This window comes from Clinocottus analis, unplaced genomic scaffold, assembly GCF_023055335.1.
Source record: "Clinocottus analis isolate CAN_PGR_092001 unplaced genomic scaffold, fCliAna1.0.p SCAF_20, whole genome shotgun sequence".
In the NCBI taxonomy this organism is placed as follows: Eukaryota; Metazoa; Chordata; class Actinopteri; order Perciformes; family Cottidae; genus Clinocottus; species Clinocottus analis.
In genome coordinates, this window is record NW_027175932.1 from 3,396,871 (window position 1) to 3,410,721 (window position 13,851).

The following is a 13,851-nucleotide window of genomic DNA, read 5'->3' on the forward strand; positions in this document are numbered from 1 at the left end:
GTGGTGATGGACCACAGGAACCACAGATGGAGAGTGTCCAAGGGGACCGATGACAGTTTACAACATCTGCTAGAGTCGCCAACTCCAGATAAAAGTTTTCAAAACATGCTTTTGGTCATTTTGCATTCAGGTTTCCAGTCATCTTCATACGGTGAGGAAACAAAGAGAACTTTTCCTACTTTGGATGAAAGATTAGGAAATATCTCATCTTGGGCAGCGCTTTGCAATTATAATTATTATTTTTTAATCTGCAGATTTTCTTTCTCATTACTTTGATTCATAGTTTTGTCTATAACATGTCAGACAAGAGTTGTAAATTAACATTATAATCTCCCAAAGGGGTTAAAAGTTTTAAAAAAAACCCTGAAAAAACGCAAAAAAACCTCACATTTAAGAAGCTGAAACCAGGAATTAAATTAAAACGATCATCAGCATCATGAATAAGGACCTTTTGGCTGAATAAAACAAGTTCAGCAGTTGTAAAACATCTTGATTTTGGGCATAAAATATCAACCGAAGAATGAACAAACACTATTAAAAACCTGAAACATCAGAAAGCATCAAGGTTTCATAGCGAAAGAGACAACTGCTGTCTGGAAAAGCACGAAGAAAATCCTTCTCAGACTGCAGCACATCAGCGAAGGTGTTGCGTGCACATGCTGAACCTTTCAGTGAGGACGCTGAAACATGCAAATATTCCCGTTTGGTCCTTTAAGATCAAACAGCGTCCTCTATGAAAGCACCTCAAGCTCATCTCTCTCTCTCTCTCGGCCTCGTTCTCGGCTCGTTCATCCTCATCATCCTCGGCCTTTTGCATCAGACGCTGATTCACAGCAACCTGGACCTCCCGCGAGGATCAAGCACAGCTGCGAGGGAGACGGCACAAGCCGACAGCTAAACTCTGTGCCACTTTCAGCATATTTAGCTTTCATACCTTTTAGCTTTTTTTTTTAATTCCACACCTGTGTTTTTCTCTGTAATTGCAGCATTCATCACACGCGCACCGGAGCCAGTTAGCTCCACGGCTTGCAGCTCGCGTCCTGTTGCGACGGCACGAGCGTGATCGCTGCTCCACGTGCGCGAGTGTTCCTCGTGAAGTTGTGTCTTCACGTCGCTGGCACCGAGTGGAAATGTCAAAAGGTGGTAATGTGAGCATGGATAATGTGTTTGCTAACCGCTACACGGCTGGGGCATACATGACAGAGACGGCTGCTAAACTCCCATCAGCCTTATATCCAAGGTTAGCGCGCGGAAATAAGAACCCTAAACATCAGCTCAAGGGAACCGGAGGTGCAAACACTTCTTTTAGGGCTCATTCCTGCAGCGCTCCTTTAGAGGACCTTACACATTGTTGTGCTACGAATGTTAGCATTTAGCTAAGGCCGCAAAAAACTCGTTTCAAGAAAGTCTAAATGTCACAGAGACTTTTTAAGCGGTTGGCATTTCCTCTGAGTTGATCTTGGAGGTCTCCTGACAATGCCGACTGTAAACTCAGTGATTTATGGTCGTGCATCTGAAAGAGTACCCTCCTCCGAGGGGGCGAAAACAATCCAAAGTGAGACGCATGATAGCTGTTATGTCGTAGTTGACTGAATGATAGAACCCCAAGGATAAGATTTGTGAAATGTTCGGGTCTCTCTCCTCCTCCAGACACACTTTGGTTGTTTATTTGCTGAAGAGGAATGCACGCTGCAATCCCCCCTTTTCAGTTCTATGTGATGAAAAACAGGGAGGAACTTTTGGTTTGAGCCTTTGAAAGAGGACATTGGTGCTTTTGGGTGAAAATGATGTTCAAATGGGAAGCACACTGCATTCCCCCTTCACCCAGCACACCCTGAACATCACACCTCATCTCTCACTCTGTCAGCAACAAGTAGACGCGGAGATGCGAGGGAGAAAGCATCCCATCATGCCTCTGGCTCCCGCTCCCTGAGCCGTATACCACGACTCTCTGTGGCGTGGACTGCAATTAGCATTTGAAAAAAAAGGGCGTGTGGAGGCCAGCAACAGGAGGCGGGAGGGAAAGGAAGAGCACGTGTGTGAAGAGGAGAGGGAAGAGGATGAAGAAGAAGTGAGCGTGGGCGAGCAGGAGCAGGTGTGGAGAGAGAGAGAGGACGAGTGGCTGCACAAATGGAGTTCAGGGTTATGACGATGAAAGAGAGACTTTGTCAAAAGAAAAACCAAAAATCCACCCGGTTCTTTGTTCTCAAATCAAACGACTTTAAACGTCCCGGAAGAGGCCGAGAAAGAAGCCGGGTCCAGAATAAAAGGCTCTCTGGCAGCATGTGATCGTTCTCAGAGCAACTATAAATACAACAATGAGAGCGCACACACACACACACACACACACACACACACACACACACACACACACACACACATCACCTAACAAGATATAGGTCATCCCGTGATGATAATTAGAGCTCTACATTTGTGATCCTGGTTTAGAAATCAGCTCGAGACACTTATAGCTGAGCTGGTGACGTCACATCAAAACACCTGAGGAGGAAGAAGATGAGGAAGAGGAGTGATATGATGGACTGAGGTTTCTTCAATATGATGGTACAAAAGACGATTCACACTTTAATCTATCAATGAACGAGTAGTTTCAGCTCTACTTTTAGTTGATTAATGAGAAATGAATCAATAAATCAGCTGATTATAATTGTTTTAGTCTTTTTTTAGTCTGCCAATACCAAACATTTTCTAGTTCCAGTTCTCAAATGTCAGCATTTGTCGGTGTTTTCTCTCCTCAGCGGCTAGTTTGCGGTGATTTCTGGAGCTAAAATGTCACAAAACCAAATATGAAAACAACATTCAGTGCTGCCTTCACCACAGGAAACACTTGTTTAAAAAGGACACAACAGCCTTTACACTGTGACCTAAACATGAGCTGGTGTCACATGCAGTCTGACAACAGCAGCGAGGTGGAAGTATGCAATGGAGTTTATCTTCCACAATCAAACGTGTAAAAATAGAAACAGGACTGACTGCTCTGATGGGAGGACACATTCAGTTTCGAGCCCTTTTGTTCAGTAGAACATGCATCTTCTCTGTGAAGACTTGTGATCTGGACACACTCAGCACACACACACACACACACACACACTGACACATGCGCGCAAACACACACACACACACAGGAGGAATGACAGTCCGGTCAGTGGCTTTCTTTCCTGTTTGTAATGATGTCGCCTTTATTATGTAATTACATCTTTACGCAGTAAAAAGCGACGTAACGAAATAAACATGACCACAAATCCGAGCCAGCGCGTCTCTCCAATCAGTCAAGACAGAAATATTGTTGACATGCTACTTCCGGTCAGACTTTTCAGAGTCACAATAAATAAAAGAGTTTAAGTCGTTTAGGTTACAAAACGTCAGGAGATGTGTTTTTAATACCAGTGAGACCATCAAACCGATAGTTCAGTTATCTATCATGAGTTTCATGCTTTTGCTCGCCACAATTATTCAAATAATGTGAATTATTTTATGTCAATCGACGACTCTTTTTCAGTTCAAGCCACTAGACTTTAAATAAACTAGACTACACGTTTGGTTTGTCCCTTAGAAGCAGGACACCGGTACTTTTGCGTGAAATTCATATTTGATGGTGTGAAATGAGTCACAGGCTACAAAGTTTAGCAAAACCTGGCAAACTTCTGAATCCAGCATTGCTTTAAATCACTTAACATGTACTTTAATCGGCCTGGCCGACGACAAATAGTCACTTTTAAAAGGTATTTTTTCTAAAATAGCTCAATTATGATAACATTTTGTGCAAGAAACCCGGAGTACACCGTACACTGTGTCCAGTTTTACACTAAGTTCATTATTCACTACAAATCTGTGGCTTCAGACAGACTCGTCTTTGTATATTTTTAATGCATTATTTATCGTGCTTTTATTTCGAAGGCCACCGCCCGCACTTCCGGTATGGTCTGCGTCCACGGCCGCCAGTTTGAACCGTTGCGGCTCGCGCTGCCCTCCGCTCCCCGCCGCTCGGCTCTCGAAGGCGGCTACAGCCCGCTCGCTCTCTCGTGACACGACTCCCACGTTCAGACCGAAACAAACGACTGATACAAGTATAAAACACAACAAAAATACACTGATTTTTGCCAACCGGTGGTCGCTCGGGGACGTCAGACCCGGCGCGTGGACGCTCTCTCCGGCGGCTCCGACCTAAACCCCAGTGGAAGATGCTCCGGCAGGCGGCGTGCCACGACGCCTCTCTGCTCCCCCAAACACCCATTCAAATCCAGATAAACAGACCTCCCGCCATGGCCGCTTTCATTGGAAACTAAAGAAACGAGCCCGTGCTTACCGTAGACATGAGCTGCTGCGGGCTGCTCCCTCCTCTCGCGGCTGTCAGAGACACTCGTGCGGTGCGGCAGCTGCGGACTCTCTGCCTCCTCCCACCGGCCGCCTCTGGGCTCTGGCTGGCTGCTGAAATACTTCCACGGCTCCACCGACCGCCTGCCTGTCTCTCTCTCTCTCTCTTTCTCTCTCTCTGTCTGCGGACTCACGAACGCGAGACACCGAGTGGACAGGGGCGGGGTGGGAGGGGGTGGGAGGGGGGGCGCGTCAGCCCGTCCGCGCGCCCTCCTCCTGTCGTCCCCGCCGTTCCGCGCGTCACGCCAAATTTCATTCAAAAATAATAACAATAATCGAGAAAAGTTAACGCGGCTCACTGGATATGTAGAGTCGATATTTCTCTCTAAGAATCACCAGGATATTGAAATGTGCAAATACCAAAAGACACACAGATATGACGTTTACGTGACAACACAGTGTGGCTTAAAGGCAATAACTTTAAAAAAAAAAAAAAAGCTGGACTTTTATCGTTTATCTGGATGTTTACCTCACAGACACTAATAAGTGAGATGATGGGGAGCAAAATTATGAATAAACTCGAACCCAATACATAATTCATAAGAGAATAATATATGATATATTTTCTATGTAGACCTTCTGGTGATGGAAGTCCGTGAATAATCTCACTAAAAATGCACAACGTGACCACATTGACAAAACCAAATGTATTTGACATGAACAAGACTATTTCTCCCCAAAAAGATCTATTGATCGCTCCATTGTTCATCCAGCCAGGACACGCCCCCCTCTTTCTTTTGACACACCCACATGACAACGTGCAGGCAGCTCATTCCTGTCCCTGGTTGCAGAATAGTGATGTACAATTAAAGTTATCAGGTATCGGTCATCACGGGCAGCTCCCTTTGTGACTCACGGGCACAGCTTGTTTTTCCAGCTGCACAGCAGCAACCAGACAATACCAGCTGTGGAGGTATGAATGCAGGTCGACACACCTGCGGGACAGGTTGCACCGCATGGCACACAACCTCAAAGTGACCCTCAGGACAACTCTCGGCTTCTTCTGCAGATGTGTGCAACACATCATTTTGTCATCCTTTATATGTAAATATTATAGATATGTTTGTGCTCCTCGAGGCCTCACTCCTCCCAACAGGATGCACGTTGACTTTGTTTGCAGGAAGCAGGAATGTTTTTACCCCTGCAAAGCCATGCATCATCAAAAGTATGTGTTATGTCATTTGACAGTGAGGGCCGTATTCAAATTGGAGTCTCGGCGTTGCTGAGCATGAAATGGACTTTTCTAAAAATAAAAAATAAATGGTGCTGCTCCCAAATGAGTTGATTTTTTTCTTCCGGCTAACTAAGGCCGAGAGCTCCTCGAAGCGACAGGGAGAAACAGAGAGAATCACCTCCAGATATTACAACAAAGCCTTACTGAGGTGATGCAACACGAGCCCGAGATGCTGTAACCCTCCATCACTCGAGGTGCTGCTTTTGTGCAACACTAAAAAAAGTACTTTGTGTTATCCCTCTGCAGTAGTTATTGGCCTCAGCATTAAGCTGTCGGATGAGACTGAGAGCCAGGGTTTGAGCCTTCTCCGGGTAAACTCTCATTTGTGCCGCTCAGATGAACAGTTTTCAACCCATGACACCGCGCTCATCACGCGTGTACGTCACAGCGACGGTGCTCAAACTGTGAGTTATTTCCTTTGAGTGCCACGTTGATTGTTCTTCAACTCCAGCGGCATTAAAGTCTCCGCAGGAAGTCTGTTAATAAGGTCTGCACATGAGCTCTGGATTGATCCCCCTCTTCCCTGTAGAGAACAGAGGAACCAGTAAAAAGGCCCCGACCGGCATCCGCCAGCGTGATCCCCGGCTCCCTGCAGAGCCTCATCTCCCACCCTGCGCGTCCCTTTGTGGCTCTTTTCCTGTCTGTTTAATGCACGTTCATTATGATCATTATTCTCTGGATTAACACAGTGTGTGTCTTAATGCTGTGATGCAATGCAATGTTTGACAAAACAGAGGCAAAGTCAAACTTAAGATACACGACGTAACGCACCACCTGTTTCACATGTTTCACATGTGCATTGCAACAGGATGCATGTGTAAAAACCACAGAAGAAGCACACGACCGGGAGTTTTAAATTTCCCAAAGCAGGTGGAGACGAGCTTAATATCCTGAGGATGCATTACGGAAACATCACACCGGCTCATAAAACCCCTGTAACATGTTATGAGAGGAAAAGAAGTCTGACTAATAACTTTATGTAAGTTTAACCGTTATGAAACGAAGCGGCAAGGAAATACAGGCCTGGTCTCTGCTGCCCTCTAGTGGAGGTTTGGAGGATGGGCACACAGAGGATGAAACCATTGGAGTTTCTACTCAACACTCAACATATCAGGAGTTTCATTTTGTACATTTAAAAATAGGTTGGCTTTTTTTTTTACATATCAAATACCTCTTTAGAACATCTAATTATTCAGGATATTTCCTTTAAAAAAGAAGAAATATCATTTTCTGTGCACCTGGTTTACCAGAGGCCCCCATGTGGCCGGACAGCGACACTACACAAGTCCAAACATGCCAAGAAGGAAGTTTTAAGAATAACTTCCTGACATACTTTGTGTTTTCTCAGAAAAAAACACAAAATACTCACACTATGTTTTACCCGCTGCCTCTTCAGCATTTATATTCAGTGCAGTACATAAACAAGATGATATCAATGTTTAATAAACACACTATAATGTATTTGTAGACACCACGATGCTATTTGCTCATTCACATTACTGTAAAACAGCTGTAATCATATACAATGAGTATATGAATATTAAATATGATTTATACAGCTGTGTGATGCCCTTTAGTCCACATTATAGTGTGTAGTATATAAATATATATGAATATATAAACTTGTATGCTGTAATAAACAGACTCCCACAATGAATCACACAGCATCCCCTAAATAAATCTTTCATGTCGTGTCAAGATTTTCTTTTATTTCGACAGCGTTTCAGAATATCATACAGGTAAACAAGATTTTTGCAAAAGTTAATATATCCATAGTGTTGCATTTCATAAAAATAGTTGCTCCACTTACAGTCTTTGTGACCATCAATAGTACACGGAGTCGTATTTATATATCTGTTCGGGGTCTATACACGGCTAACACTGCACAGTGATGCCGAGCCGCTCGGTGCCGTCTCTCAACACGCACGCTTTGTTTTTTTTACACCTCCAGATGTGTTTATTTTTATATTTTGTTGCTTTCCGTAGCAAACTACTTACATTTTGGCTCAAAGGAGAGCAGCTCAGACGAGGGAAGCAGTGAGTTGTGCAAAAGGTCGAGCGAACAGACGCACTTTTTTTTTTTAAAGTTTTGTTTCTGCTTCAAAACATGAAATGAAGAAGAAGAAGAAGAAGAAGTCCGGTCAGATGATGATGATGATGATGATGCAGTATAGGCGGCGTTTAGCCTGACAGATGTTGGGTGTATTTTGGGCCTGTGTTCATAATGTTTGACCCTGCACAGCATCCATAAGTGACTGCAGGGCGGTGTTTGTGGCTCGCTTATGATTTTCTCCCACTTAATATTTCCCAAACCGCCCGAGAGAGATTGTGCTTCTAAAATCAGTCCGCTTCTTCTTCGTCGTGTAATTACGGATCACAAAGGCAAACGTAATGACTGCTTTCCCTCTTTGCTCTTTCATTCTTTAAACACTGTTTGCACTTACACTTCCCTCAGCGGCGGAGGAAGAGGGAACTTCTTGTTCTGGTGTTATGACTTTTCTTTTCTTTCTTCTCCCCGTTGACGTCGTCTCATTCAGAGGAAAGATTGCCGGGCAATTTTTTCACATCTGCAGGAGACGGAACGGACGCTGTGAAAAGATTTGTTGATTTCCAAATTGACAGTTTGCGTTAAAAAAATAAAATAATTGAGCGTAGAAACTGGAACCAGGCAGCTGCAGACCTGTCGAGATTTTTTGGGGATTTGAGCAGCGTGCACGCGGCGCTTCGCTTTATAAGAGTTTAATTTGGCTTTTTTAAAGCGTTTCCAAAACCAGAATCTCAGGAGTGAAAGTGGACGAGACGGCTGCACCGCGCCCGGCTCACGAGTTAACACGTGTGTGTTGGATTTGATTAATTAAGTTAAGTTATTCCAACACTTCAGAGCGTTTAATACTGATGCAAACAAGCGGATCTCACTTTGTTTAATATCATATTTAATTTAGTTCTTCCCTGCAGAAGATCAACTGGTGGGGATGCTAACGTTTTGCGCGGGAAATGTAGCTTTCCTCCTCTTTTAGCGCGGTATCGTGTATGTCGCCACCTAGTGGAGGTTTAAGACTCTTGTTTTAAAATGAGTCAGCCGGGGAGAGTTATCAAGTGTTAAGCGTTCAAGCAAATGTCACTTGTCAGGTTGTGTTAACGTGTTCACCTCTGCAGTTACGCACTAGCGCATGACCTGCAAATAAAGAGACGACGCAGCAGAAACCAGTCAAAAGTCTGACGGATCCGGAGACGTGAAGATGAGCGAGTCTTTGACGACAATGTCAGATTTGAGGCGTTTTTTTTTTTACTTTGTTCGTGCGGCGCTGACGTTTGAAAACACCATCTCTTCCCTGGACGTCAGAGGAAACCAGCAATTAAAACTAAATTCTGAAATGAGCCCAAACTCACACCGATGCTCTCTACTTCCACACGTGAGCCGGTGAAATAAATCAGAATATTTCACCGCATCTGAAAAGAAAAAATACAGTTTATTTATGTTTCATATATATCTGTGAAGTGGATGTTGTATAGCAGCCTGTTTGGACCCTCGTCAGCGGTTTGAACCTCTGGACTCTGAACCTTCTGTCCGTCTAAGGCACTCTGCCCCCTCGCTCGCTATCGTCCTCTCGGCGTCCGTCGTGGATCGCTTGGTCGGTCGAGCACAGAAATGAGAAGAAAGAAATATGGATTGACGTGACGTGACACGATGGCGAAGTCCACCGCAAAAAAAAAACAACCTTCAATCACAGGACTGAACGGGAGTAAAAAGGGAGGAGACGTTTCCGCTCGTCTCGGCACCGGACGAGAGAGATCCCGTCAGTAAAGATGATCTTATGTACAAAAATGATCCCACATATTCATATTCGTTATAATATATCTGTGTCTATAACCATCCGATAGATAAGATGAGATTTTCAGGCCCATTCAGTCTCCGTTTAAGGCAAAGTCCTGTTGACGTCGTCTCTGCTGTCGTCTCTTTGTTCCCATTCGCTCGCGTCAAAAAAAAAAAAAGAGGCAAACCTTCTTTAAAACTTTGTGAAACAGAGAAATATCCAGTCGCACCTGTCAGGTGTTTCATATTTGCATGTTTTGTCCCTCAGTTCTGCTCAGACGGGAGGAAGAGGAGGGGAGAGAAATGAAAATATACTTCTTTAAAGTCTCTTGAATGATTCCCCGCCACGCCGGACTCACATTCTTACTCTTTCAATACTTTTTTAAAAAAGGTGGATGATTTATTTTTTCTTCTTTTCTTCCAGTTCTTATTAAGGTGGTGGGTGTAAAATATTTCTCAAAATAATTTAGAGTACAGTATCATAAATAAAACTCTAAAAACACTCCGTTTCCCCCCACTTGGTCCTGACGCTGTGGTCTGTGGGAGAACGGGATGGAGGGATGGAGGGATGAAGGAGCACAGGAAGATGCGGTGGTTTCATCCAGATAGGGTGGGGGGCGGGGCTTAGCTTCAGGTGGGTGTGGCCTCTGCGTGCTCGCTGGAGTGTTATCTGCTCAGCGTGGACGTGCCGGCGCGCAGCGTGCTGGGCAGCTTGTCTGATCCGGGGATCTTCCACGGCCCGGGAGAGACCGTGGCCTTCCTCCCCGCTGCGCCGCCACCAGCACCGCCGCCGCCGCCGCTCTTACTGGGCAGACTGGGCCGGCTCTCTCCCGGGCCCCTGGTCCTGCTCAGCTCCCAGTCCACCTGCTGCTGGTGCTGCTGCTGCCCGCCACCGTACCGCTCCACGTCCGCGACGCTGTTCCCGTTGGTGTGCGGGAGCTTGGAGCCGCTGGGAGAGTCGTTGGATCCTCTGCCGCCGCCGCCGCCCCCCCCGGCGTTCCTCTCCTCGGACCGCCCCCTGGCGCTCCTGGAAGCTCTGGGCTCCCCGCTCTGCCCCTCCTTGCCGCCGGCGTCCCCCTCGGCGGCGGCGGGCTGGACCCTGTGTCCCACGTGGGTGGACCTGCCACCCTCCTTCTTGGCTCTGCCGCTCCCGCCGCTGCCGCCGGTCGCCGCCGCCGCCGCCGCCGATCTCCTCCCCCGGCCGATGGGGTCCGGACTCGGCAGCTCGGCCTCCTGGGGGCTCTTGGACCGCTCCGCCCTGCCTCCGTCTCGCAACACCGGGACGTCCAGAGGCGGCAGGTGAGGCGGGTCGGGGCCCGGATGAGATGAAGGCGATGGCGTGGGAAGGCTGTCGATGGGAGGGGCTACTTCCGACAGGCCTGGGGAGGCTGAAGGGCGAGCATCCCATGGGGCGGCATTATCTAGAACACACACACACACACACACACACACACACACACACACACACACACAGTCAATGTGAAAGCCACGCAGGCCCTCTTGCTTCAAAGCGTGCGCGCATGCCACGGCACAACCACACACCACATCAAAAAACAAAACACGATAAACACGGCGATCATTCCTTTTCTACGAGCTCAAAGCGTTAAAGTACTTCTTTTTTTTCAGAGCGGCTCTACTTCCGACTTCCGAACGCGTGTCGCTGCTTTCAGACAACATCAATCTGCCTCCCACGGCGCTCTTTAAAGCCCCGGACAATCTAAAAAACCTTGGCGGAAAATCGAAAACCGGTTTAATGAAATGGATGATGTGCCCAATAGGGTGGTGCGTTAGCGAGAGTGAAAACGTCGGCGGCCAGAGTCCCTCTCTCTCTCTCTCTCTCTCTCTCTCTCTCTCTCTCTCTCTCTCTCTCTCGCTCTCTCTCTCTCTCTCTCTCGCGCCTGAAGAAGTGGGTTTCGGGCGCAGCAGCTGCAGTGAATCTGCAGCGCTCCTCCACGACGCTCCACTCTCACGGACCGTTAGCTTCTGTTTCTGCACCGATGGGTCTCGGGTCCCTCGGCCCATCAGTCGTTTTTCAGCGGGCTGGGCGAGGGAGGGGGCGAGGGAGGGGGCGAGTTGGGAGAGAGGGAGAGAGAGGGGGCAGAGGCCAAGCGAGCTACACCGGCGCCACGAGAGCCAATTATAAAGCAGACTCCCTGCGCAGCGCATTAGATCCAGAACTAACAAGGGAGGGAGCGGCTACCTGGATCTCAATGCTTCCCCCTGCAGAGGAGAGAGTGTGTGTGTGTGTGTGTGTGTGTGTTTGTGTGAACCCGTGTTCACCACATGCTGCCTTACAGCTCTGTTTGTTATGTTCCAGAGGCATTAAAAGATATTAAGGTCACCTTCAGGTCACCTGCAACACGCCACTTGAGTGCAAACACCGTGAATCACAACAGGGAGAGAAGGAAACTTCCACGTGGACGTTTAGGGGATTTAAAAGTGAAGCAATTGGATGATTACACCACCAGTTCACGTTTGAATGAATGTGAATGCGATATTAACTCACTTTATTCACTCTAATATTCCAATATCCAATATCTACTAACTCCAGAGGGGAATATTTTCGTGGCTAAATGCTCGGCTACGTTCATTAGATAATCACCGTGTTGTGGAGGGGCGTAGTGGGCGGGGCTTAAGAGCTTTTTGGCGAGAAAAACATCTGCCTGATGTGACAGAAACGACTTTGTGAGAGCGAGGAGAGAGAAACAAAACAATAAAGTTGTTGAAAAAACGTTTCAACCAACTATTGTGTCCATATTTATAACGGAAAAGATGCCAAAGTTAATGTACTAGTCATATAAATGCATTGCTCAGCTTTTAAAAACAGCTTTTGAACGAATTCTAAATGTAAATATGTTATCAGGGTTTGGGTTTGAGGTATTATATATATATATATATATATATATATATATATATATATATATATATTTAGATATATTACAAGTGTTTAAAAGAAAGTTTGAGAAGAGAAGGTCTGACAAAAGATGAATGCGCTGCGGCTAAACGCACAAAAACACACACGATGCTACACACACACACACACACACGATAATATTCATGCACATGCCAAACCATCACGTTTCTATGCTGGATATAGCGCTCAATTTCAATTTGCAAGACAAAAATAAGCGGCGACTCTGATCATTAGTATGCTAATAGTATTTTAAACAGCCAAATTAATCACCAGAGATGATTTGCATAACCTTCCAGTATGCAAATAAAGTACAAGTGATGGGTTAAAATGTTGCCTCTTTTTAGGCAGCGGGGGGGACTCGAAGGATCTGTGATGACGGAGCACCGCGGGGAGAAACACCATCACACTCTGTTTCCTGTGTTTAAGTGCTGGAAGGTGAGCGCCGAGGCCGAGCGCTGATGGATGCGCATCGCATGGCGGCGGCGGCGAGGGGGCTCTGGTGTCTCCCACGTCTTTCTCACCACTGGGAGGACGCGGAGAAGTGAGCGCGGAGGCTTTTCTGGAGTTTTATTACCCGCGGTTGTGACGAAAACGAATCCACGGCCGGTTGGTGCTGCGCCCGAGTAAATATATCACGGTCAGACTGTATTCTCCGGCCCCGCGGGGTCGCTGTTGATTTATCTGCGGGTCAGGACGAGTTGCGTTCACTAACTTTACAACCTCCCGGAGCTTTGAGGTGATTATTTGTACAGGAAAAAATGGTCAAATCTTTATCACGGGAGGGTGTGGGGGGGAAATGAAAGCTTTAAAGTGCAGCCTTGATAGAGGGGTTACAGCAACACAACACACACACACACACACCACAGCACACACAGCACACACAGCCAGGGTTACGTGAAGAGAAAACATTCGTATATGATCACAAACCGTGTCTTTAGTGGGGCCCATTAGGAAGAAATAGGGGGAGCCATGCTTGTCACTTTTCATGCACATGGAGAGACTGGAAGATACCATTCCTATAGAAGGGGAAGTAACAACCTAGACCAATCAATTAGTGATAGGCCACTGAAATGGACAGAAGATAAACTAATGTTAGTCAAGATAGAAGAGACATATGATTAGTTCACAGAGATACAGCTCTCACATGTTACCAAGAGGTAAAGTGATATTAAGACAGTGAAGAAAGAAGAAAGTACAAGTCTACGAGTTAAAAGTGAGGTAAGAAGTGAACCCGAAAAGCCACAGACAGGTGGGTTCAGGTGCGGTACCTACCGTACTCCGGGACCTGCCCCGTGCCTCTCTTCAGGAGGAGGCGAACCCGCCGGCCCCCGGACTTGATCAGCTCGATGGCCCGGGCGTGGCTCATGTTCTGGGTGCTCTCCCCGTTGATCTCGATGATTTGGTCCCCGACCTGGACGACGTCGGGACGGAAGACACGAGAAGATTCAGAGGGAGGGAAATGTGCAGACCGACGATGACATTTTGAAAGACAAAGTT

General features: G+C 46.7%; 2 protein-coding genes across 12 annotated transcripts in view; both read right to left on the bottom strand.

Annotated features, from left to right (window-relative positions):
• The window catches only part of LOC137791730 (fatty acyl-CoA reductase 1-like), a 40,805-nt gene extending 36,270 nt beyond the window's left edge, over nucleotides 1-4,535 (bottom strand). The window contains exon 1 of one of the 2 annotated variants that reach the window (XM_068586866.1): nucleotides 4,325-4,535. In XM_068586866.1, coding sequence (XP_068442967.1) covers nucleotides 4,325-4,333 — 9 coding nt within the window. In that variant the 5' untranslated portion in view covers nucleotides 4,334-4,535. Of the gene's footprint in view, nucleotides 1-4,123; nucleotides 4,282-4,324 lie in introns of those variants that run through there. The other variant, XM_068586865.1, reaches the window with a different exon arrangement.
• Nucleotides 4,536-7,302: 2,767 nt separating this feature from the next.
• The window catches only part of magi2a (membrane associated guanylate kinase, WW and PDZ domain containing 2a), a 170,930-nt gene continuing 164,381 nt past the window's right edge, over nucleotides 7,303-13,851 (bottom strand). For 7 of the 10 annotated variants that reach the window (XM_068586020.1, XM_068586017.1, XM_068586015.1 and 4 more), the window contains 2 exons: nucleotides 13,627-13,765; nucleotides 7,303-10,861 (listed from right to left, as the gene is read on the bottom strand). In XM_068586020.1, coding sequence (XP_068442121.1) covers nucleotides 10,107-10,861; nucleotides 13,627-13,765 — 894 coding nt within the window. In that variant the 3' untranslated portion in view covers nucleotides 7,303-10,106. Of the gene's footprint in view, nucleotides 10,862-13,281; nucleotides 13,393-13,626; nucleotides 13,766-13,851 lie in introns of all 10 variants that reach the window. The other 3 variants (XM_068586023.1, XM_068586021.1, XM_068586022.1) reach the window with 2 other exon arrangements.